Here is a 25,010-nt window from a genome sequence, read left to right as displayed (position 1 = left end):
ATGGGCTGCTATTTTTTTACATGCATACAAAATAAGAGCATTGAAAACTTTGTATTTGATATTATAGTATTTTTTAATTTGTGGGCAACAATTTAAGAGTTCAAGAACAGTGTGAAATAATACAACACAAAAATTCATGTTTTGTTTATAAAAGGTAAAAATCCATTTTAGTACGAATAGTAAGAGGATGAACAGGAATATCCAAATGTGCATTCCACTTACAGACGAATGTACCCAGCTAGTTAAAAATAACAGTCCAATGACTTGTCAGACGCCCAACTTCAGTTCTCAGACCTGGTATCTAAATCTATTCATTCTCATACTGGTATAAACGAGAAACAATCTGCTGAAATTAGAGGAGCTACATCAATATATATTACTAGCCATATGATCTTTCTCTTGCCTGAAGTGCTTAATATCATTCAAACCCTCAAATGGTTCTTCTGCAAAGTCTAAGAGGTGTCATTGTGGATACTGAAGATTCTCACACAGACTTCAGATTAAAAAAAAAAATAATAATAGAAGAACAAGGAAAGAATTCCTTATAATTTTGAGACAGGCACAGAGGATCTTACGTTCCTAATCAAATTTTCAGACTGTTTGGATTTTTAAGTTCACTATGAGGTGAAGTTTTTTAGAAATAGCCAAAGAAATTGTACATGCACAAAAGAATTTGTGTTTATGCACAAAGACATTTTATGTAGCTAATGAGTAGAACAAAATTAATTTCTTTTCATTTTGGAAATTTATGCAGCGGTGATCAATAACATTAACATTTGAAAGGGTGATGGCATTGTGGATCATTCCAGGGGGGCAGTCAGTTACAGATTTATGTATTTGTTAAAAATATCTTTCATGTGTATCAGAGAAGTATGCATGCAAATTCTTCTGCAAAATTTTAAAGATTTATGTTGAAAATTTGGGCCTACAATCTCATGTTTTTAATTTAATATAAATCTCTGCTGGCTAGGGCTCCCATCTTGCAAACACACGCGCTCAGTTTAACTCATGAGTAGTCTCTATGAAATGACTTCTTTTCTGGTGTTGTTTTTCATACTATTTCCATGTGTTCTTCTGTTTAAACATAATTCTCAGTGGAGATATGTTCTAACCTAAATGTATATCAATATCTTTGGAATTAGAACTTGATCATAAAGAATCTTACAGATGCTAGTTTTGAACGTTTTTAATTGTCCAGAGTAATAATACGTAAAAAATTAATCTAAAACATGCATGATCAAATATATCTGCTTCTGCTTTAGACCTATAGCACTGACTTATCAAGAGCATCTTGGCGTGACGTACCTAACACTTACAGAAGACCCTAGTCCTCGTATAATTATCCACAATAAGTGCTCCATACCATTGCTTGTAAAAGAGAACTTCAAAGGTAGGTCATATGCAGTAATTAGAAACAGTGCACTGTTGTAGTATGAATTATTTTACCGTATCTCCGATACACAGTTCAGTGTATGTTTTGGTTACAACAAGAACTTGATGGCCTCATAATTGTCTGTCTCAAAGTGAGAGACTCTGGAAGGTACTGAAGCCTGGAAGCTATTGGAGATAATTGTGAGGCCAGGAGTATGAGCTTTCGTCGCTCCAGGCTTTTGGGTCTCCCTGGTTCCAGCTGTCTGTCAGGGTGACCTGGTGGCAGGAAACAAATAGGCAGTGAAGTTGTATTGACATCAGCTCAATCCCATGGAAAATTTACATCTCCTCAGATTTACAAATGTAACACAAAACAGCCAAAATTCCAGTTACAGTATGTTAATGTAATGGTCAGTGGAACATTATTCAAGTACATCTTCGTGACATAAAAAAGGAAAAAAAAACACAAAACACATAAAATTCCAACCAATAGAAAAGTAATGGGTTTATTTATTAGTAATATTTAAGGCAGAAATTTCCTAGTTTGTATAAGCATAGATTAATTTTGATTTAATACGTGTTTCAGAAAGCCCTAATATTATATATTTCATAAAATTTCAGATACACCGAAGTTTGAAGTTTATTGTAGAAAGATTCCAGCTGAATGTTCGGTTCATCATGAACTTTACCATCAAGTCTCCAGCTATCCAGATTGCAAAACAAGAGATTTGTTACCCAGCATTCTTCTGAAAGTGATGTCATCTGATGAATTAGGAAATGAATGGAGTGATTTTGTGGATGTCAACAATCAAGGAACACAAGTAAATCATTATAAACTATTTCCTAGTTCACGGCATAAATGGTTGTCTTCCTGACCTTCACAGTATATTGTTCCTCTGCAATAAGCATATCCTTTCAGTCGGTTTTAGGTTGTTTTTAAGTCATGAGAGCTCTACTTAGTAAGCCCCTTCCTGTGGAAGTTTTAGAATACAGACTACTTTATTCACTGACTGTTTTTTAAAATAACTAGATCAAAAATACAGGCTTTCTAACGCTGATTTATTTTGCTTCTTTTTGATCAACCTGGCAAGGCCAAGGGATACCCTGGAAATGTCTGCCCCCCTTAAGCAAAGGATCCAGCAGGATCCAGGAAAATCCTTTTGGGTAACTTAATTGTCACAGAGTTTTTAACTTTAATTCTTGTAGGAATCATCACTGTCATTCTCCCTGTGTGTCTTCATAGAAGCTACACATGTTTTTCTAAAACAAAACAAAACCCCCTTTTTCTTTGGTTATTTTTCTCCTGTTTTGAGGTAAATGAACACTTCCTTGACTGGAGCAATTCTTTTTGATGGGAATTTTTTTCCATCTTTGAAGTCATTAGTTTACATGGAATCAACATAAACTTCTTGGCTCTTTGAAAGAAATACTAGTTTCAGATGTTTTCCCTGAGGACCAATCACAAAATGCTCTTGATTATTGAGTGTTATGTTATATAGCAAGTAGTTCAGTTTCATTCAGCAAGCCAGTCAAGCCATGCGAGGTTTCAAATTTCAGTCATTAATGTTATGCCAGACCAGGGTTCTTTATAAGTATCTGGCTTCTAGAAGGAATTAGATGCTAAGACAACGTTTGGGGATCGTTGTCTACTTGAAGAACTATCCAAGTGAAAAGTGTTGCTTTCTGGTACTGAAGTTTTAGGGTTTACATGTAGAGAATTTCCCCAGGATTTCTCAATCCATCTTTCTCTTAGAAAACTATAAATAGAAGTAGATAAGGAATATTCTAATAACGTCATATACAACTTAGTTCAGATTGCAAAATAACAGGGATTTAGAGGATCTTAAGCAATTTGCATTCTTTCTACCTGGTCACAAATAGATATTTCTCATTCTATTAGAAATACATTTTTACTAATTTACTAAAATTAAGGTATTTATCATCAGAATCATCTGAAATTGGAATTTAAATGACCAATCTTTAAGATCAATGAGGGTTTTTTTAGAATGAGTATACTGAAAATTCAGTAAATGTCCTTTTTTTCTCCAATTCCATCATGCAGGATTGTGAATCTCTTTCAGAGAAGCAAAGGATTAAAACTGAGATATCAAAATTAGAAATTCTCTTATATGTAATTCTCAGAAGAATAAGACATAATTTGATGAACAAAATTTAATTATCTGTACAAAGTTATTATAAATCTTGTAAGGAGAATCAGTTTAAGTGCTAATCCTACTAAACTTCTAAGTGTTTTTCCTCCTGGTAACTTGTTAACAGCAGTAAAGATTCTTCAAGACAAACACCTGCTTATTTTACTTGTGCTGGCCAATTATCTTTGTGTTATTCCTTGAGTTTGCATTCCTTCAAATTACAGCTTCTGTCATTAAAATCTAGTAAACAATTGTGTTGATAGCAGACCTACTAGAAAAGAGAAGCTAACTTGCTCTAACAAGGATGACCGTGAGTTTTCCAAACTTAAAGAGTTTAATATTTTATATTCTGAAAGAAACAAACAACAACAACAACAACAAAACCACAAAATTTGCACAGAAGTATTGCAGAATTAAGCTTCAAAACCAACACATCATTTCTTTAAGTAAAATATTTATTCCTAAGGACAGCTTGCTAGAATGAAAGTTTGCACGTCTGTAAGCAAGACACAAACCTTTTGTCAAGTTCCCATTTTCCTGCCTTTTTTAGACATTTTGCACTTTCCAATAGACTTTTGCCATTTCTTTGTGGCAGCACCTTGCTTATGAAGGTGTTCTCACAAAACCAGTTTAGATGGCTTAAAAATGTGGTCATTGTTGAGTTGTTAAGCAAGTCTTCATGAATCAAAAATGTTACTTATTTTTTAGTCTTCATGTGTTTTGCATCATGCTATCAGCCAGTCATCTAACCAGCTATGAGCTAGAACATAGCAGCATAATATTAATTTAGAGTTTGTTTTCCTGAGGAAAAGGTGGTGTTTTGCAGAGCTCCCGGAACATGCCTTTCTCCTTAATCCAAAATAACAAATTAAAATTTCCTATTTATTATTTTCTCACATAACCTCCCCCCTCCCCTGAACATCTTGCTTATTTCTGGAGAAGAAGTTTCTTATTAAAATGTATTCAGTTATAGAGTTAAAGGATGAGGTGCAAATTTCATCTTGCTGTACAACTGAAATACTTGAAGTAGCAGAGCTGTTACTTTCAAAAGTATTGAGATCTGTTTCTGTTTTTCCTGAACAATATCATGATTTGAGTAAGAAATCTCAACCAGAAGGCATTCAAAGGCATTAATTCAAACTATGACATTAAAAATAGTAATTTCAATAGCATTCCGTATGTTTCTAACTCTCTCCACTAGATTGTCTTTTTAACTGGCTTTGGCTACATTTATGTGGACATTGCCCATCAGTGTGGAACAATAGTCATAACACTGGCCCCAGAAGGAAGAGCGGGACCCGTCGAGATCAACCTCAACAGGTATATATAGAGCACATAAAAGATGATAGAAAGCATGGCCAAACAGTGCCAAGAGGTCAGTCAACTTTCGAAGTGTTAACTGACCTGTGAACTTGGGCTTAACTCTTTGTTTTGTTTAATACCGCACTGTAGCCTATGTTTAGACCATATGTTATGCTTTGTATATCACAGTTAAAAAAAGGGCAATCTGACATCAAAAATCATATCACTTTAGGGTAAACACTAGATGTCTGATACAAAAAGAAGTCCTGAGTTGTTCACTAAAAAAATACATTTTCCATCATAATTAATTTTGAGTGTGTTCATCAGTTTTAAATGCATGTAGCCAGGTCCTGCCATCTGTAATTGTACAAGCTCCCACTGAAACTGGTAGGAAGCTTGATGTGCAAGGACTGTAGAAATAGTCTTACAGTCAGTAACTAACTGTACTTGATTATAACACTCTTCTTCAGAAGACTTCCCCACTTCATAACACACTGCAACCCAGAGCTCAGCTCCATTCAAGTGGAATTATAACACTACATATTTCTAAGATGCAGAATGGCCTTCAGCAATGCTGTTACAATTAGAGTGGAATTTGTTGTACTTTTTTTATTTGCACTGTAATTAAGTATTAATCCCCAAGAAACTGGTCATCAGCACTACATAACAGCCCACTTGCTAGTTAAACTTGGCAATGGGCCGTTAACGCTGGAGGGGAGAGGCCCTCAACGCCATCAGTAGAAATATGCTGCGGTGGCTCCATTGGAGGACACTCACTGCATGTGGTATGAAATGAGTTATGCATAAGAGTAACCTTCAGTAGTGGCTCCCAGAAAATATTGTAACACCTGAGGCTGTATGTGAATTATCAGACAATTGTATTTGTTGTCTGCTTTAATATCTGGCTCTGTTGCGAATCTAATAAGGAATTACTGTGTATATACTGACGTTCCTGTCCAAACTATGCTGTTAATTTATAAGAAAGATAAAGAAACATGGCATAAGTGTGTAATATCCCATTTCTTAGAAGACCTCCTGGGTGGTACCCACTGTGGTGATTAAGGCTGCCAGATCCCATTAACATTAATGAGACCTGCACAATGAGTTTCCCAGGTATTATAGAGAACATCTCTCCCGATAGCTTTTTGGGAAAGCGATATATTAGGTGAACTCAAAATACATGAAGTAACAAAACTTCTTTTCCCTCCTGTCTAGAAGTCAAGAGCAGACCCTGTCACTGAAAGTGTTCATCAGTCAGTTAAGTCTTGCTGCATTTGATGATATTACAAACCACAAAGTCTCATCTGAACTTCTGCGTCTCACAGCAGACAATGTTTTCATCCACATGGCCCCGGCCACCAGCTATCTGAGACCCCTGTCACAGGAGTTCCAACAGGACGCCATGGAAGGCCTCCCACAATTTCATAGTCTCCAAGTGTATTGTGAAGACTTGCAACTGGACAATCAGTTGTACAGCAAATCTAATTTCCATTTTGCAGTCCTGCTGTGCCAAGGAGAGAAAAATGAGGCCGTGCAGTGGTCCAGAGTGAACAACCTCATTGTTTGTAACAAAGATTTGGAAAGCTATAAGGAAAACTGCTTTATAAAACTCTGCATTGCTTTTTCCAAGGAAGATAATTTCATGTTTCATTTGAATGACCTCAATTTTGAGCTCAAGCCAGCTAGACTGTATGTGGAAGACACCTTTGTTTACTACATTAAGACTTTGTTTGACACATATCTTCCAGAAAACAAAACTGCTTGTCAATCCATGAATGCTTCAGATACTACCCTGATACTGCCTGAACAAGTGAGAGAGCATGCAAGAGCTTTAGTCAAGCCAGTGAAGTTAAGAAAATTAACAATACAACCTGTTAATCTCCTTGTCAGTATTCATGCTTCATTGAAACTGTATATAGCCTCAGATCACACACCTCTCTCCTTCTCTGTGTTTGAGCGAGGACCCATCTTCACCACTGCCAGGCAACTGGTCCATGCCTTGGCCATGCATTACGCTGCTGGAGCACTTTTCAGAGCAGGTCAGTACTTTTCCATAAGATGTAATATTTTTATTAGGTACCAGGATTCTATGATTGTCTCTCAAGCTGAATAACCTAGATGTTAGCCATGCAATTATTGTTTTCCTCAAACACTGTTTGATAATGATATTTTCAGACACCTTTCATGTCCCGCCATATGGTAGAAGGGAAATAAAATGGCTGAAGAGACACCAGTGAAGATTTGTAAAGTTGTGCTAAACATTAGCCAGCCGCTTGAAGGCTTTACAAAACCCTGAAGACAGCATAAAAATGTATTCTAGCTGGCTTAGGTTTTGCCATTTTATATTATAGCACTAGTCAGAACCAACCCACATAACTCACATAAACTCCCCAAAACTACATTTAATCAAATTATTCAGTGTTGCTCTGCATTCAAAAGTAAATTATAGTCCTGAATGCTGTTTTGTTGTTAAAACTCCTTTTGGCTACAGTTTATGATTAGGAATCTGTCTTTCTTCATACAGCCTTGATGCTAAACTGGCACACAGATGTTTGTTGTCCTTTGATCCAACATCTATGAAGTTTGCCGTTACTAACTTTTTTCCATATAGGATCAATAGTGAGCAATTAGTCTATTAGGTTAGCAGGTACATTCTGTTTCCCATAAATATTAATTTAGAAATAATGAAATTTGGTCTCTGCTCTATCTTTGTGTGGAACAGAATTTGTACCTGAAGCAGGAGGAAGCTCCTCTGTGATCACATACAAGTAACGTACTCCACACTGAAACATGGGATTTATTTCCCTGCAGTATTAATGGTCAGATTTTCTGAAATTCTGATGCTTGCATTTGTGCTGCAACCTGATTTCTGTGCACAGTTTCCAAAATCGTACACATGTATTTCAGGTATTTATAAATAGAGAGATGCTGATCTGGTCTTTCACTGCGTGCATACCTGACTTGCATAGCTGATTACAGCAACTGTTGTGCTATAGCACAGTTGTGCACCAGAACATTGTGCCTCAATTAATTATTTTCTTTTTACTTTTTTTTTTTTTACTACTTGTATGGATTTGTTTTATAGTCAAATTTCGTAGTACCAAATGGGAGATCTAGTTTCTTGCTAACTAAGAGTGAAACCGTGGCCAAATACAGTTCACAGTGTGAATGTTTCTGCCCACAACTGGCTGAGAGTGGTGATACAAGTGGTGATAGACTGCAGCAGGAAATTGGGGTTATACGGGCTTTTCATCTGCAACATCCCAGGTGACGCACACATGCTGGTTCGAGATTCCTGAGCCGGGTCTCAGTCTTTCCTCCTGTGCTACCCCTGCACCGTGCAGAAGTGCACAGGCCACCCCTTGCTCAGCGCTCTCATGATGTAGCTGAAATAAAGCAGGTTTAAATATTAAGAAAGGAGGTTTGCTTCGGTGGAATTTCTCTTCAGGAAAATACATAAGCATATATTTAGTTATAATACTACCTAAATCCCACTCAAAGCACTAAAACTAAGGTGTGTTTTTTGAAAGGGGTTACCATGATTAAAATGACAAGTTGTGTTGATTAATGTTTGCCTGGGCAAAGAAGGTGCTTTGTTTTGAAGAGTTTGTAACACTTGTCAAAAGGCTGATTGTGTCAACAAAGTTAAAAAGGAGGAAAACCTTTATGTGGTCTGCCAGCCCCGAGTCCTTTCCTCACCATCAGATGAGTTACACTTCTTGGATTGGTCTCTTGTGAAAGAGGACCTCACTGTCCTGCATTTTCACCACATTAATCTGCAAAAAACCCCAGGTTGTTTGACCCCGTTCTTCTCACCATTTTCCTATGCGTAAATCTCTGTAGCATCTGCACAAATAGTCTTCCCATACAGCTATGCCTTATGCTCCAAGCAGGATATAATCTCATTTTGCCCTTAGCTGTGTGCAAGACCACTGCTGCCCTGTGAGAGTGGGCAGGATTTGGCCCAAAGCCTCCAATCAGGCTGCCCCAGATGTTGCAAAGGAGCAGCCAGAATCCACATCTTGTAAGCAATGAATGGGGCTGGAGAGCGCTGCCCAAATATACTGATCAGCAATGCTCATCTCAAATTAGCAAAACTTGCAATGAAAATCTCCCATCTTTTTCTAATTAAGTTTGCTTCTATTTAAAAATTAATAAAATTCTATTTCAAACTATTATCAGCCAGATCTAACTCTGTAGTTGCCTATAAAGAAAATGCAGTGGCTCTCTGCTAATATAGTAATAATTATTTCGTATTAGCAGATAAAATTACTAAGCATACTTTGGGAAATGGTAACCTGACATGATACTATATTTCTGCAAGGTAAAATATGAATTGTGAATTGAGGGAATATTCCTCCTGATTCATCATTTCCTATTCCTGACTTACTCCCACACCTTCCTCCTTGGGTTAGGTGGTCCATGCCAGCAGTGAGGGCCCGTCAGCTTTGCTCTGAGCACTGGCCAAGGAGGGTCCCCCTTGCTGCAGGTTGCGTGTTCCTCCTGTGTGCTCTCCAAGGGTGAGCGTGCTCCTTCCAGAGTTGCCCAAAACTGACAGGCCAGGGCCAGACAGCAACAGCCTGTCCCTGGGATACGAGGCAAGCCCTCAGCTTTGTGTTTAACTGGTTTCGTTCCTGGTTTTAATCCAGTTTTCATTCTTGAACATGCTGGCTGGCCAAAGAGGTGAGTAGAGTTGAAGTCTCTCATGTCCCAGCCTGGCGGTGCCTGCAGGGCAGCAAGGCGTTAATCCACGGTGTCATGCAGCTCACTTTCTGTTACCTCAACCAATCCAATCACCGCGTCAGGACAAGGAATGCCAAGGACATCTGGGGGAAAAAAAAAAAATCTGTCCGTTTGTAAGGGATTATTGAAACACTATTGATCAGAAAAAGCAGAAGGAGCATCTCTTCCATCTGCACACGGCTCCCCGCCCCTCCAGCTTTTCATCACTTCACACAGTGGCACAGATAATTTGTTAAAAATACTACAGCAAGGGAGCCGCAGGCCCAGCCTGGAGCGCCGGCTTCCCCCGGTCCCCGGCAGGGAAGGGCTGCCAGGGAGCGCTGCTTTCCAGGGCAGGCACCGTGGGGCCACAGCCCTCGGCTCCGCTCTGCTCGTCACAGTGCCAGTAGTGCTTATTTTTTGTTTTCATAGTTCGTCCCACCCTCTCCCTTATGTCCACTCTGGTTCCCACTTTTTGTACTACGGATACTGGAGTTCTCAGCCTGCCAGGACTGAAATGTGGGACAGATTCAACAAGAATAATAGATTTTCCGGGAGCTTAGAATGATAGTATGTGATTAATTCATTTCATATGAGTAACATTTTCTCTTCTGTTCAGTTTCATGATTCAGCCTTCCACAGGAGTGACTGGGAGGGGTTACTAGAAAACAAGAAAAGCATCTGGATAGCAGGAGTTTGTGGTGACGAGATGGGAATGAGGAGGGCAGCACAGATCAAGGGCCCTCAGCAGGAGAGCAGGAGGCCAATCTGTCTGTCTTTCAGTGTCTTGTACTGCTCTGACAGTGCCAGTTGAAATTCATGATACCAGGGCTCAAAGACCAGGCAGTTCCTATTTAATGTTTATTGCCATTTCTGAATCGCTCTCTCTGGGCTGCCAAAAAAAAAGTTATGCGGCACTATTTCCCTAATAAATCTGCTGCCAACCAGCCTGAGAAAGAGAAGACCTGCAAACAGCTTTCCAGCAACAGATTGCTGCACACTCAGCCATCCAGCAAACTGCTGGCAACCCCGCGTTTATATAGGAAACCAGATCCGCAGATACCTCTCCTGGGATATGCATAAGGAATACTCCCCTATGAGTAACCTAATCAGCATGTAGATGTCATTGCTGTTTACACAACTGTACCGAGCAAAAGACATTTGTCTGGCTTTCACTGCACTCGGAAAGAAAATGATCAGCTTAGAAGGGTTGGGGTGGATTTAAAATAACTTCTTAAGCACTTGTCAAAAATCTGCATCCCCTTTCCTAACACTCCATCAAGCAATTGACCTCCACACTCCCGTAAAGCAGTACATCGTATCAGTGTAAACTCCCTGTCACAATCCTATCACATAAGGATGTGAAATCACAACGCTGCCTTATAGCATCTAAAACCGACCCAGCGATCTGAACTTGCAGTCCTGTTCGTCCATAGCCGTGAGGCTCCAGCATCCGCCTCCCTAGCACACTTTTAGCAGAAATACGGGAAGCTCCTGGAAGGAAGTCATTCTAAAGCTATTTGTGAGTTTGCCAAAAGGATTTCTTTGATTTACGAAGTATGAAGGATTGCCATTTCTGAATTCATAGTGGATGAGTTATTTCCCGTGTTTTGCTCAAAGGAAGTTCATAATGCAATGAATTCTAGTGTGAAAAAGAGAATTAAGGAATAACCTTTTCACAACTGCTGCTTCTGCAGTTTTTGCAGCGGTAACATGTGTCTTGTTTCTCCACACAGGCTGGGTTGTCGGATCGTTGGAAATTCTTGGAAGCCCAGCTAGTCTGGTGAGAAGCATAGGGAACGGCATAGCCGATTTCTTCAGGCTCCCCTATGAAGGGCTGACCAGAGGCCCGGGAGCATTTGTCAGTGGAGTTTCCAGAGGAACAACATCGTTTGTAAAACACATTTCTAAAGGTAGAGCTTTCACTTTGTTGCTCCAACTACTGCTTTGTTGTCATGCGTTGTTAAAGGATGCGTTAAAGTTTTAAACAATATTGCTTGCAGCTTTGTTTGGCTTGCTAGGCTGCAGTGAAATGTTGGGAGGGTAACAAAGCTCACATATAACATCTTATGTATTAAACAGATCACCGGTTAACTACAGTGCATAAGAATGTTTCAGAAACTTCAGAATTTTAAACCTCCCAGTGGGAAATGGAGATCGGCTCAGCCAGTATTTCATGTGATAACTGCATTAAAGGTGTTCTGCACTTCTGCTAACCATCAGAAATTCTACACTCTGTCGCCTCATCATATTTATTATTTCTTTAAAAAAAAAAAAGTAGATACAGTTGTCATAACTGTGCAAGTACATGGATAGGTTTTGACAGCGGGGCTGGGCTGGCCTGGGAACCGAAGCAGCTCTGGTTTAGTGAAGCCTGTTCAAACAGTGCCATCGCGTGGCTCCAGCTGCCGGAGGGACCGTGGCCCGGCTGCCCCCAGTCGCTGCTGCTCCAGGCTCCCTCTGACCGTCCTCCCGGCTCCTTCTGTAATTTATTTGTTTACCTTTCCATCAGCCTCCCTCCGTTTAGGTTAGCCTTACAGAAGTTTGGGAAGCGGGGAAGGATGTGCGGATGAGTTGCTGTTCCCACCGGCCAGGCAAACCTGGTGCAGGCTAATGTAAAAGGCGTGACATGGACCGTAGCAGCAGTGTGGTGATGCTTAGCAAATAGTAAAGCATGTTACACATGGGCAACTTTTCAGTTGACTTGCCGTTCTGCTTGTAAGCTCAGTATTGCAGTGAGGCAGAGAATGTCTCCGTGGTTTAAATTAAAGCATTTTGATTCAGACCCAAATGTATATCTCCATGTTTTAGGTACACTGACGTCAATTACCAATCTGGCAACAAGTCTTGCTCGGAATATGGATAGGCTGTCACTGGATGAGGAGCATTACAACAGACAAGAAGAATGGAGAAGGCAGCTTCCAGAGAGCCTGGGAGAAGGACTGAGACAGGGGCTTTCTCGTTTAGGCATTAGCCTTCTAGGTAATGTACTATTAAATATCAAGTTGAGTGATAACACTGTTTTCTGATCTGCTCACGTCTTTTCTACATGTGAGTTATAATTGCAAATTCTGTTTGTTTTGTTGTTTTCTTGTGAAATAGCCTCACAGTATGTATAAGAGATACTGTTTCTTTTTATCAAGGTTTAATGACTTTTGTATATGCTTTTTGCTGATAAAATAATTGGAGATATAGAACAACTTTGTACTCTCTTTGTGAAATAATAGTTTCATTGGTACATGATGTATATCTGAGAAAAAAAGAATAATTCTGCACTGGGCAGGGTGACTTGTAACTAAGTCAGTCAGCACAAAGATGTCAGCATGCTGATGTTTACTTTCCAATGAGTTATAGGAATGCCTTCTGAACCTGCTTGTTTTTGCTGCAGCGTAGATATCAGGGATTCTTAGTTTTGTTTGGAAACCACTTGAACTTAGTGCAGATGTTAAGTAAGCTTTGATGGGGAATTCTGCTTTTACAAAGAGACCTAGAACATCCTGATTCTGTGTAATTGTGTTCATCAAGCAGTCAAGTGTTTCAGTCAGAAGTGGAGATTACTCTGGCCATTTCAAAATAGTACCCGAAAATTTGAAAAAATAACCTGGACTGGGAAATATCTCTCCAAGAAGTTTTGCAGTAAGGGGCTGGATTTTCTAGGTCACTTCTACTTGTCACACAGCAAAGGAATGCAGAACTGTATTGTTTGGCAGAGTTCCTCAGTACGTATTAAAGACTATGAATCCCTTAGAGATCAAAGTGACCAAAAGCAGCCCAGTGCAAAAGGTTAGAAGAGCTGAAGCTTGAAAGGATTTGTCCTCTTTCTAATCTTCAGTAGTGTACACAACTCCTAAATTTGCAACCGCAACCCTGAAAGCCCCGAAGAGGAAGTGGTAAAAATGTTACAAGTTTAGGTTAAGTTACTGGAAATTATTTTAAGCAATAACATTAGATGATGTGAAGCACTGTCATTTGATAATGCCTGTAAACCAGCAAGTGAATGTCCTGGGAGACATGTGTATAAAGGAGAAATTTCGTATATTTGTAGCTACTGTCCCAATAGTAAGCTGTTACCGGTGTTGCAAATTGAAGGCAGTTCAGGGAAGGTTTTCTTTTTCCTTCTTATTTTATGGAGCTAAGGGCAGTCAGGTTGAGTAGCTGGATGAAAGATTATACTTTTAGAAGCACTGTGTGAGGCTGAGGTATGAGTGCTGGTGAAGTGGTTTGGTGATCTTGGCTCAGTTATTATTATAGTAAGACAGCGAGGTAATGCGGTGGCTAGTCCCTTCACCAGCACACCAGAGCCCTTCAGAGCTGAAAGCATCAGCTGTACAGCCCAAACCAAAGAGCAAAAGCTTTGGCTGTAACACGACAAAGTTTCTGCTCTCCAGGAAAGCCGGGAACTCATAACATGCATGTACAAACACGCCGTGCCTGTACCTCCCTGCGCGTAAGGCTTCGGGTGTTTGCGGGAGTCTGCCTGGGTGAAAACAAAACCAAAAAGAAAGAGTGAGAATGTCAGTGTCCCTGATTTCCTAAGAAATCAGACTTCATTTTAGAAACTTAAAGCTTCATATTAGTGTTTAAACAGTGCTTCTCCACAAGCTAGGATCTTGTTCCTGCTCCCGCTATTATTAGTTAGAGATTCCTCCCTGATAAATACCTCTGTTTTTAGCACTGGAGGCAACAAAGCACCCAGATAAATAGCTACAGTTATTCTGCTGCTGGACTTGACAAGTACGGGACTTTTCACTGAGGAATCAGAAATATGCCAGTGAATTTTTATCAGGCATATTTTTTTTAATTTAAACCTGATTTTTAAAAAGCATGTGTTCTCTGTATAGACAGCAGCATTCATGTAAATTGCACTGAGACCTAAATTATGAATAGACCGTGATTTCAATTTTTAAAAACGCATCAGAAAGCTGTTTCTATGCTGACCATTTAGTTTAAAGAATATTGTGGCTTCCCTCAAAATAAACAGTCGTAGTTGAAGGGAGGTACCACCGTGCTGCTTTCTTTCACCAGCACATTCAGAGTAAACATGAACATGCTCGCTCTAAAAATAACTCCAGGTTCTTCATACATAACGAAACAAAGCGGAGCTGCTATGTTATTTTCCTTCACAAGGATGAAGAGTTCAGATGAGCACAGGAATGAAGAGAGCGAGACTCTTTAAAGCCATAATTTCTATCACTTTCTAATTGTAAAATTGAGAAGTGTGAAAAAGATTTCCAGGGTAGTCAAAGTACCATCCCATTTATAAAAGCCATCCGACTCATGCAAGCAGCTTAAAGAATTGCAAATGCAGATTTTGTGCCTCAGCACAGGCACCTAAGAGCCCTGAGGTCACCGATACCTTGTGGCAGCTACACAGAAAGAAGAGTTGCGTTTCTGATTTTTCTGAAAATCTGGCTCATGGTGGCCCTGATTCAGCAAAGCACTTAAGCACATGCTTAAGAGCTCTGCTGAATCAGGGCCAAAATCATGTACTCTCGTCTCCTCCTCAGTGCATGTTGTTCCCTGTGGTACATTCTTAAGTGCTTTGTCCTGTCTCGTTTTAAATGACTCAAGTGCTGTCAGGGTGTTGTTTGATTTGATGTTATCTTTGGCCGGCTGTTGTCTTCTTTGCTAGTTTGGGGGAGACTTCTGGGTCATTTTAGTAACATGTGTGCATGAAAAGAAGCAAAAGCTTATGATAGGTGTGTTTTTTCTTTTATATGATTAGACAAAAATGCAGTGAAATTGTGTTTTAAATATTCAGATGATGGGCAGTCCCCACCAAGGAGCTATCGTTTGCATTTTGTGTGACAGGTTCAAGGTTAAATAATAGTTGATAACATGTAAAAGAGAATATTGAAACTATAGGTTCTATTTTCAGCTACTGGTCCTAGTGAAAAATATCATATTGAAGTAGCTCCCTTTAGGAAGCTGAGCATTTCTGAATAACTGAAAAGCCGACAACACTATTAGAAAAGATATTTTTCACAACAGCAGAGGTGCTCGGCATTTTAGTTACTCCTTCCTGCTTTTGGGGAAAGTCAACTGATAGTAATACTGCCGGACAGTGTCACTGTGCTGTTAGAGAGGGTAAAGCCTGCATTCCAGAAACTCAGATTTTTGTTACTGGGGGTGGTGGTTGTTCTTGCTGTGCAGCTATCCCTGAATCGGAGCCACTCTGTGCTTGCCTGTCTACAAGTGAGATACTAAGAGCCAGTGCTAATCCTGAAGACGTGTGCTATTGCATACACTGATTCTGCAAATATATTATTGCACGCCAGCAGGTGCTCTTTTCTTTTAGCTGTATTTTTATGTGATGTTTGCTGTGATGAGGCAAGGCTTTGGCTGTATTTTCGATGTGAAACGCTTGTGGCAATCCTGAAGGACAACAGAGACAAGAAAAAGAAGTGAAATGGTTTCAGCTTGGCTAGTTTCCAGCGTCATGGCAGAGCAAGGCCAGTTTCTCCTGGCGGGGGATTCTTTGCAATTATTTCTTGGTCACAAGAATTTGTCATAAGCAACCCAGGCTTTGCTAAACTCTGTAACCTGTGCTATGTTCACCAAACATTGTCAGTCTGTGCACAAACCAGTTGCTGCCCGTAATCAAATTCTTCTTGAAGTAATACAGTGATATACTTCAAACTATCTGAATTTTGTAGTTATCAAAGTATCTTTTTTATGGTTACTGAGCAACATGTATTAACCAGAGTGCACCCCAGCTGATGTTTAGCAGATGTCACGGTGTTGCTGGAACCTCTTTACATCCAGTAATGGAATAATATGTTTTTGTTTTGTTGCTTTCGTGTTCAATTTTATTGAGGTTTTCTTTATACATACATAATTTGTGTGTACATATGTGGACATGCATATGAAATTGAACGCCTAGGGTAAGGAAGGAAAGCAAAATGGAGAATGGTTTTATTAAAAAAATAATAATAATAATAATAGGCAAGGGGCATTACAGAGAAGGGACAGGAACAGCAACAGGACACCATAGCTGTCTCTAGGATGTGAGAATGAGAGTGGGAAGGGAGGAGCATGTGGTTCCATGCTCTGCTCCCCAGATACCCAACTGAAATCTGGGGGGAGAGACCTGGGTAAATCTGTCCAGCATGGTGCTCCTACCACTAACTTTATGAAAGAAAGAAGCCACATGGACACCAGGGGACATCTGCTTGGCACAGTGTCTGGTGCTAGGAAATGCAATGAGCCTCACACATGTCACCATTATCTCACTGCTGTTGGGTTTTGAGGTTGCTCAGCCTTTGACCAGCCGGCACAGATCTGGCTTCCCCCATGCAAAGGTGGTAGGAGTAAGGTTGTAGTTTATGTGATTTGTGGGCACAACCACAGCACATGAATGAGTTATGTCAGTGAGTTGCAATTTGAGATTACAAAGGGTGAGCAGACAGGGAAGAGATCACTGGTTACATGTTTTGCAGGCAGAAAGACAGCACTTTTAGAAGGATTTGGCACGCAAAAATGCAATGGCTTCACAGACAAGTTCAGAGCATGAATAAAATGGCAGAATAACAGAAAGTGTGGAAGTACTAAACAACTGGCTAATTAAGCTCTATATTATTTGAGGTACTATATAAATAATCTTGTATAACACAGTCACAGCGGTTTCCATTTTGTTTCCTTGTCCTCTGGGCCTAATTCCAGCTGAGAAGTGCCTGGAGCATACCACGGGTCCTTTGGAGTAGGCTCTTATTTATTATTACCTTGTAACATTGCTCAAGTGTATTGCAGTAAATAATTTACTAGTGCTAGGACTTAGGTGGATTACATTTAATAAGGCAATAACTTCTGTTCTGAAAGTGCAGTTGCTGTGGATGACCTCGATAGATAGGGTGAAGGAGGTCACAGGGTAACATAACACTGTAACTTAGCAGAACACCATGGACTGTTTTATGCCTTCAAATGCATCACAATTGTACAAAAGAAAAGACTGGACAAACAATCCCAATTGTGTAATGTGGTGTTGGGGTATTATTTTAGTCAAGCAGCAGGAATAGCTGGTGCGTACTGACGAAACAGAATTCAATTGAAAATTGTATCATTTCCATGGCATGGCATTAAGGCGGCTTTGTGGTGCGAAGGGTGAACGTTCAGCTGCACACTTGGCTTCAGTGACTGAGCTCAATAAAAACTGAGTGTCACATTAAAAATAGACCAGCGTTTTCTGCAGAAATAATATACAGTAAAGGGGACACATACAGAAGTTGGAAGCAATCTCTCTAAGAGGAGAGGGAGTCATTTATGGGGGATGCAAGTTTATTGAATTGCTGATGGATAGTATCCCAGGGGCAAGGATCTGGGGAAATGTGTGCTGCTTCTCATCCTTATCTTTTCTTTGGACAGAATACCAGTGTACATGTACGATATTAGTTCTTGTTGTTCAAAGTCAGCAACTTCTCCGTTTATCCACTAACGGTAACTAAAACCATCTGAAAGCCAGTTAGCTGCTAGCTGACTAGTGCGTGTCACGCTGGTAAACACATGGGGCCAAATACCTCAGCTGTGATTGTCCGAATCTGTGGAATTATGCCTGGATTTCCTTCCACACACAAAGCAGAATTTTCAAAGATGTCTGGGTTGCAGTAAAAATGCCTGGTTACCAGGGTGACACTCTGTCCTACTCCTTAAATAATTGTTTTATCTCGGTATTTGCAGCTGAAGCTGCAAACTGAGAGCTACCAGAGAGCCTGCAAACTTGCTTTTCACTGAGCAAAGAGCCTCGGATCAGGCAGACCGTTTCCTAACTGATGTCACTTTGTCCGATCCTTGTACTCTTAGCGATTTCCAAATAGCTTATCTATCAAAATTACAATAACTGGAGATGTCTGTGGTTAAGTGGCTAGAGTAAACTCAAGATCAAAGAAATGTACCACCTCACATACCTGTTTACATTTAGGAAGATTTAAGTCGGAGTTCTCTGTTGATACTAAAAGCTGGGAAGGTCACGGTGTCACTTGTAAAAGTTTGACCCATGTGCATTAAAGTAAAATATGATCGTTTTCACAGAAAAGTAACAGAAAGTCTCAAAGTCTAATTCTGCTAATCTTAGCAATATATCAAAAGTTGCATTAGCTTATGAACATTTCTGGCAGTGGAAGAGAATATAAAAATGATCTATTGAATACAGGCAGTTTTTATTCTCATGAAGTCAATCTCAGGCTTACGTGAAAATCTCCTTTCCATAACAGCTCGAGTCCTCTAAAACTGGTGGATTTTATTCCAAGCTCAGAATTTTCAGAATTGCTACTCAGAATGAGCTAAACTAACTCAGCAAAAGCATTTTATGAAAGTACTTGAAAGATGAAAACTTGCTGTCAAGTGATCTCAGTGTTTAAAAAAGTAAAAAGCATTAAAAAAAGGAAGTTGAGATTAAATTTAAACTGAAGCTAAAATATTGTTTAGCTAATTGGTCATATGCTAAATAGCTGTATAAGAAGGGTGGTGTACAGTCTGTAATTCAAGCATCATTCAGCTCCAGTAGTAACATTTCCTCTTATTCTGGAGTATTAATCTCCACTAATTACTGGGGACTCTTGTTTTTTTCAGGTGCAATTGCTGGGATCGTGGATCAGCCGATGCAGAACTTCCAGCGAGTATCAGAGGCCCAAGCTTCAGCTGGGCACAAAGCCAGAGGGGTCATCTCGGGTGTGGGGAAAGGAATCATGGGCGTCTTCACAAAGCCCATCGGAGGGGCAGCCGAGCTCGTCTCCCAGACAGGTTATGGTGAGTTTCTCTTTTTCCAGCATTTCTGTTTAAATTTTAAAGTGCTCTTCAGATACAACCTGCTAAGTCTGACTCACCCATCTTAGTAGCTGTGTGACTTAGAGAAAGATTTAGAAATGCCACCACTGAATAGTTATAAATGTTGTGCTCGTTTTCTTAAAAACCATCACGTTGTGCTTCTCTCTCGTGTTACCGATCAGTGTTGTACGGCCACAGAAACACAGAATGCAGAATGCATGAAGTAATTCTTGGAATACAGTAGAATTAGTTACAGAAACATGTGCTTACAAAAGAGGTTTTGACATGAAAGTATTAGAGCAACACTATATTCAATTAGAAGGTTATTTTGAGATTGCTGTTAGGGCAGGGAGAGAGCTATGCTGTCTCTACAGAAAGAGTTTTGTTTCTGGGAGAAAGAAGTGAGTCATGTAGTGGGAGCATCCCTGTTAAAATGGAGAGCTGGGAAAAGACAATCTTGGTTTTGGATATACGGGTAACCTTTTAACCACCAGAGGTGGGGTTTCCAGCTAGACTGAGCACTTTGTGGCGGTGGTGGTGAATCTCTTCAGATTGATGTGAATACTTATGGACGACCACAAACTGTGAAAGAAAAAATATCAAAATACGCTAATTTATTTGCTTCCAGTATCAATAAATCAAAGTTGTTGGTCTGGATATATTAAGGAAGGTTGGGAGGGCAGTTGGGGAAGAAAAGCAGGGACACCTGTTGATACAAGGACAACGTGTCAAAAATTTTTCTTCACTGATTATACCAAACAAACCTTGAAGACTTAAGCCTTTAATCACTAGCAGTATTTATGTCTGTGATTTGTAGATTAGAATACGAGTAGTTCTCCTAGGACTTAAGTTTAGGAGATTGTTTCCACGCTTCCCATTACATTCAGAGCTCATTCCATGAAGCAATCTATTTAAAGGAATAATGAAACATTTAACTATTACAGTTCTTTCAAATAATTGCCTTATCTTGTTCGTATGAGTGTAAATAATAACTGTTCTTCTGAATTATGCGTCCCGTAAGTGTAAAGCCTGTATCAGTAAAATCAGAAATGTTTGCCTGTTGTTAGCTGGCTGTTGGTTTTGCTGCCTGTGACATTTTTCTTTCTAGATTTAATTCTGCTGCAGTCTTTATCAAGAAACTTGTAACAGTAAAGGGACACTTTTCATGGTAGATACAGTATACAAGACATCATGTTTTCCATGAGCATGTGACAAAAAGAGTTAGCCAGGAAAAAACATAAAAACTGTATCAATAATAGCTGACAGTGCGTGAGAGGAAAACACAAAGTTCAAGTAACTCTTACCCACAACTGGATTGGAAGTGGGACCGTGCCTCTTGGGGGGACCAAGGGGTGGGGGACCACACAGAAGTAAACACATGTTCTCTCTCCATCTGTAAATAACATTTTCACTCACATAATGCTGAGAACCTCGGTAAGCCAACTGTTACAACTGGGATGCTGCTTTTAAGTATTACCATCAACATGTGTGCTAAAAATTAAAGGGTTTTTTTCAGCGCTGATGTTTTGTTTGAATTATTATCCATTGTGTAAAAAGGAATCTAAGTTATTGACACCCTTATGCAAAAATGCCTTTTGCTTCAATGGAATGCTTAATTAGACAAAAGAAAATTACTTTGTTTATTTAAAGAGTAGCTTTGCACTAAACCTTCTAACCCCAGTGCTTGCTGTGTAACCTATTTCCTGTCTGTCTTGTAAAAATTTGTAGAACTACTTAATTTGTGAATTTTTTTGCAACCCACTCATTCTTTCTAGTGCCCATAGCTCAAGTTTAAAAGTTTACAAGCCATCTAAAAGCATACATACAGTATCATCTTCAGCTTTGGATCATCTGTTTAGAAACCCATTTAACTGCATCTTGTAGTCTCCATTCTGTGCTAGCACTAAGAAGAATTCACAATAAACCAGATGCCCCGGGAGATCTCATAAATGTGTATGGATCTGTGTCTAACAGCTGGATTAAGTAACTGAACATTCAAATACAGTATCTAAGAAAACGTGCCTTCTAATTTGTACCGCTCGTGACACGTATATGGAAGTATGTTAATATTAAGCAAGAATGTTAACAATGGTCTTGATTTTTTCTACATAAATCCTAAGTGATGTGTCCGATCCTTCTCTGAAGTGATGGATCTCAGGAGCATTATGTTTCTCTTGATTGCGAGTGTATGTCTGAGTTTTAGAATAAGCAGTGGGGTTTTTTTTGTTTCTTGCTAATGCAAGATCACTGGGGTTAAGTGCACAACTCTTGCATTGTAATATTTAATGAATTATCTTGACTATAGCTTCCAAAGATGTGACATCATTTTGGATCTGCACTATTTTATGAACTGCTCAAAACAGATGACATCACTACAACATGTAACCGTTTTGTAGAAAACAACTACTAAAAATCTCAAATTCTCTTGCCGCAGGTATTTTGCACGGAGCTGGACTTTCTCAGCTTCCCAAGCAGCGTTCTCATCCAAATGATCAACATGTTGAGCAGGCTCCAAATAGCCACGTCAAATATGTCTGGTAAAATTATTTAGACACTTGCTCATTTTTACATCCACGTTGTTTATTAATAGGTTTCTGGCCTGTGGTCAAGTTAACAGGCTGCTTCCCTAGGAGAGGCTGAGTTATGGCAGTTTGTTTGGGAACATTAAACACAAAGGTAGTGCATAGAAACCCAATCTGCAAATGATGGGCTGCTGATCTGCTTCCAGCTTTGGAACTACAGACCTGATCTTTATTTAATGGCATTCAGTGAGTTCTTACTTATTTATCATTGTACTGAGCCCAAGAAAAATACTGCACATCTCCAGAAACAGCTGTTAGTGAAGATAGCTTGATTTTCTGCACTGAATTTTTAAGCCCCTTCTCAGGGTAATTTTTCTATTAGGATGGGAAATAGGCTGACCTAGCATGGTTATTAGGCCAATTTTGCAGTGAATGATTAAGGAGTTTTGATAAATAACAGTTTCACATTTATTCTCTAAATCTTAAGTCTTACATCCTTCAGTAATGGAGATTTGGAATATACTCCCTGGCTTATTTTGTATTTCCTGGCTTATTTTATATTAGTAGGTGATAGCTACAGGCTTAAGTAAAGACATTAGTGATCAAAAGAAGTCCTGGAGGATCCAAAGCATAATACTGACTACTTTTTTTTTTTTCTTCCTTGATTCTTTTTTCTTCTTTTTCTTTTTTTCCTTCTTCCTCTCTCTTTTTTTTTCTTGATAATGCAGGAAAATGCTGCAGTCTCTAGGAAGGCCAGAGGTCCATATGGCCTTAGACGTCATGATTGTGAGCGGATCAGGCCAGCAGCATGAAGGCTGCTTGCTGCTCACCTCGGAGGTGCTCTTTGTGGTCAGCATCAGCGAAGACACACAGCAGCAGGCGTTCCCCGTGACTGAAATCGATTGCCTGGAAGATGATCAGCAAAAGGACCTGCTGAAGGTGCAGCTAAAACAGCAGAGAGTACCTTCTGATTTGGAGGTAAAGACTTGAGTACGATTTTCATTTGAAGATAAAGTTACACGGATGATGATGCTTTTGGCAACGGGCATGCTCAGCTTTGGGTCGGGAGGCCGGAGGTCCAAGTGCCAAACCAGGGGACCTACTGTTTTCGCACACCTCAGAGTTGACTGTGTTGCCCTTTGCATGAAAGGGACTTGTCTCTTCTCTTCTCTTATTGATCGTAACATTTCATATCTCTGACTGCAATTTTCTGAGGGAAAAAGCAGAGGCAGTGTGGGTTCTTGGTAGGCACCACCTCTCTTGTGAAGAGGTTCTCATGACTACATGTGTGTGAGGTCTTTGTATTTTGGCAAGTCAGCATTGCTGCCTGTGCCTACAAAGTCCCAGTGAGAACAGTTCCTTTTATTCTTCTGTGAACTGTGTTTAACAGTCCAGTGATGCTGATGGATGCTCCTTTCAGCACGTTTCTTATCTTGCCACTTGCAGTGCAGTGCTCTTGCTTGGCTGCTAGCTGGGTTGACTTCCTTAGATCTTCCTTCTTCTGCAAATGATGACCAAAGTGAATCATTTTTTTGCTGAGATTGGATGCACCAAGTGTTTTGCCACTAAGAGCACAAATCCTTCATCTTCATATTGAAAGATTTCTAAGCCATTTGAATACTGAGGTTTTGGATGAATTATCTTTTTTTAATGGTAGAAGAATGTTATATTTTTACACTTTTGGGAAACAATGTTTATTGTATTAAATTCTCAAGTGGAATCATATGAGAGAGCATTTTAAAAACAAACACACATTCCCAGTTGTTCTTTCACAAAAGTGTGTCAGGTAGCTTGTAGGCTGCTATATCAGAAATTTCTCTGTTTCAAATATACAAAAAGAACATATATAAAACCCTATGAAGTATGAGGTGTGCCAAAAAGTAGGGGAGGCTTCAGCACCTTCAGTAAAATCTTATCTTTGGTGAAGTCACTGAAGAATTTTGCCGCTGATTGCAGCACAGCAAGGACTTCCTCTGTGTCCTGACAAGGCTTGGATTTTTTGGTGAAAGCTTTTTTTAGTGCTGAATTCTCTATTTATATGTATTGTCTTTCCACTAACCTCAGTCTCACAGAATGCTCTTGACTCAAGTTCCCTTCTGTCACCACAAAGCTACATGAGGAATTACTTAAATTTTGATGGAAGTGGGCAAAGCTCAGCTTTTTTATCCCTGAGTGCTGTGTGGTTGCTGGAGGCACATGTCAGACTGAATCCAGACTATCCTGCTCAGTCCAGAGCTACTGTCCTGGAGGAAGCAGGGCACTTGATGCACTCAACCCACCCTAACTTTAGCACCAGCCCAGACTTTTTGTATTAGGCTGTAGTGTGATGGCTCTTGTCTTTGTACCTGGTTCTCCAAGGGGTGAGGAGCTGGTGCTCTGGGGGAAGGGCTGCTTGCCCAAAGCTCGCTGCAAAAGGGTGATGAGGCAAAGGGGCTGCCTGTCTGGGAGAAGGGAAGGTGGGGAAGGGAAGTCCAGTTCTAGTCCCCACAGCTGCTGCAGCTGGGAATGTCCAGGGCTCCTGGCACAGCACAACCCTACATGGCATCCGCAGCGTCCAGCGTTCCCACATACCCATGCCAGCACACACAGTGAACATGACCTGCTTTGGAGGTACTGGACCAAATGCAAGTTTTTTTCCTGAAGTTCTGGATAGAAATACAGGATTCCTACCCCAGTGGCGCAGCAATGGCAGGAGCTGTAAGCCTGGAGCCACCCATCCTCAGCACACAAACCTGTTCGCTGATGCAGGCTCTTGAGAGTGCAGTGGAAATGTGTGGCAGGCTAAAAGTGGTGAAGAGTGCCTGTGCCCCAGGTGCAGCAAAATCAGCAATGGCAAGACAGCAAAAGCTAAGTGATACTGTACAGAACAGACCTGGCAAAATATTCAGATGCTGATGCTGAAATTTGTGTGAAAATTTAAAGCAATGTGCTATAAGGAGGAGCAGTTGAAAGCAAGGCAGACAAGAAAGTTTAGGGGTTTTTTAATGCTAAGGCAGCTACGTAATAAAATATTCCAAAACCTTCATAAAGTTTTTCAAATTACCTAGTTATGTAATATTCTTTTGTAATTAATGTTATTATCGTTTTTGCCTTAGTGGGTTGGGAAATCTCCTTTCTGCAGCTGAGCAGTTCAGTTCTGTGGTGCCTGGGGTGTTGTGTGCAGTGCTGCTGGGAGCCCGGACCC

At 40.0% G+C, this 25,010-nt stretch overlaps 1 protein-coding gene across 10 annotated transcripts in view; it reads left to right on the top strand.

Annotated features, from left to right (window-relative positions):
- Positions 1-25,010, top strand: part of VPS13B (vacuolar protein sorting 13 homolog B) — a 455,756-nt gene that overhangs the window by 425,246 nt on the left and 5,500 nt on the right. For all 10 annotated transcript variants that reach the window (XM_082046868.1, XM_082046872.1, XM_082046866.1 and 7 more), the window contains 9 exons: positions 1,263-1,390; positions 1,993-2,192; positions 4,723-4,841; positions 6,039-6,862; positions 11,282-11,458; positions 12,357-12,527; positions 19,110-19,286; positions 21,739-21,841; positions 22,555-22,804. In XM_082046868.1, the coding sequence (XP_081902994.1) occupies positions 1,263-1,390; positions 1,993-2,192; positions 4,723-4,841; positions 6,039-6,862; positions 11,282-11,458; positions 12,357-12,527; positions 19,110-19,286; positions 21,739-21,841; positions 22,555-22,804 (2,149 nt within the window). The remainder of the gene's footprint in view (positions 1-1,262; positions 1,391-1,992; positions 2,193-4,722; positions 4,842-6,038; positions 6,863-11,281; positions 11,459-12,356; positions 12,528-19,109; positions 19,287-21,738; positions 21,842-22,554; positions 22,805-25,010) is intronic.

The sequence above is a fragment of the Streptopelia decaocto genome (assembly GCF_964273445.1).
Source record: "Streptopelia decaocto genome assembly, chromosome: 2".
Taxonomy (NCBI): domain Eukaryota; kingdom Metazoa; phylum Chordata; class Aves; order Columbiformes; family Columbidae; genus Streptopelia; species Streptopelia decaocto.
Note: the sequence above shows the minus strand (reverse complement) of the source record. Positions and strands in the feature narration are given on the sequence as shown.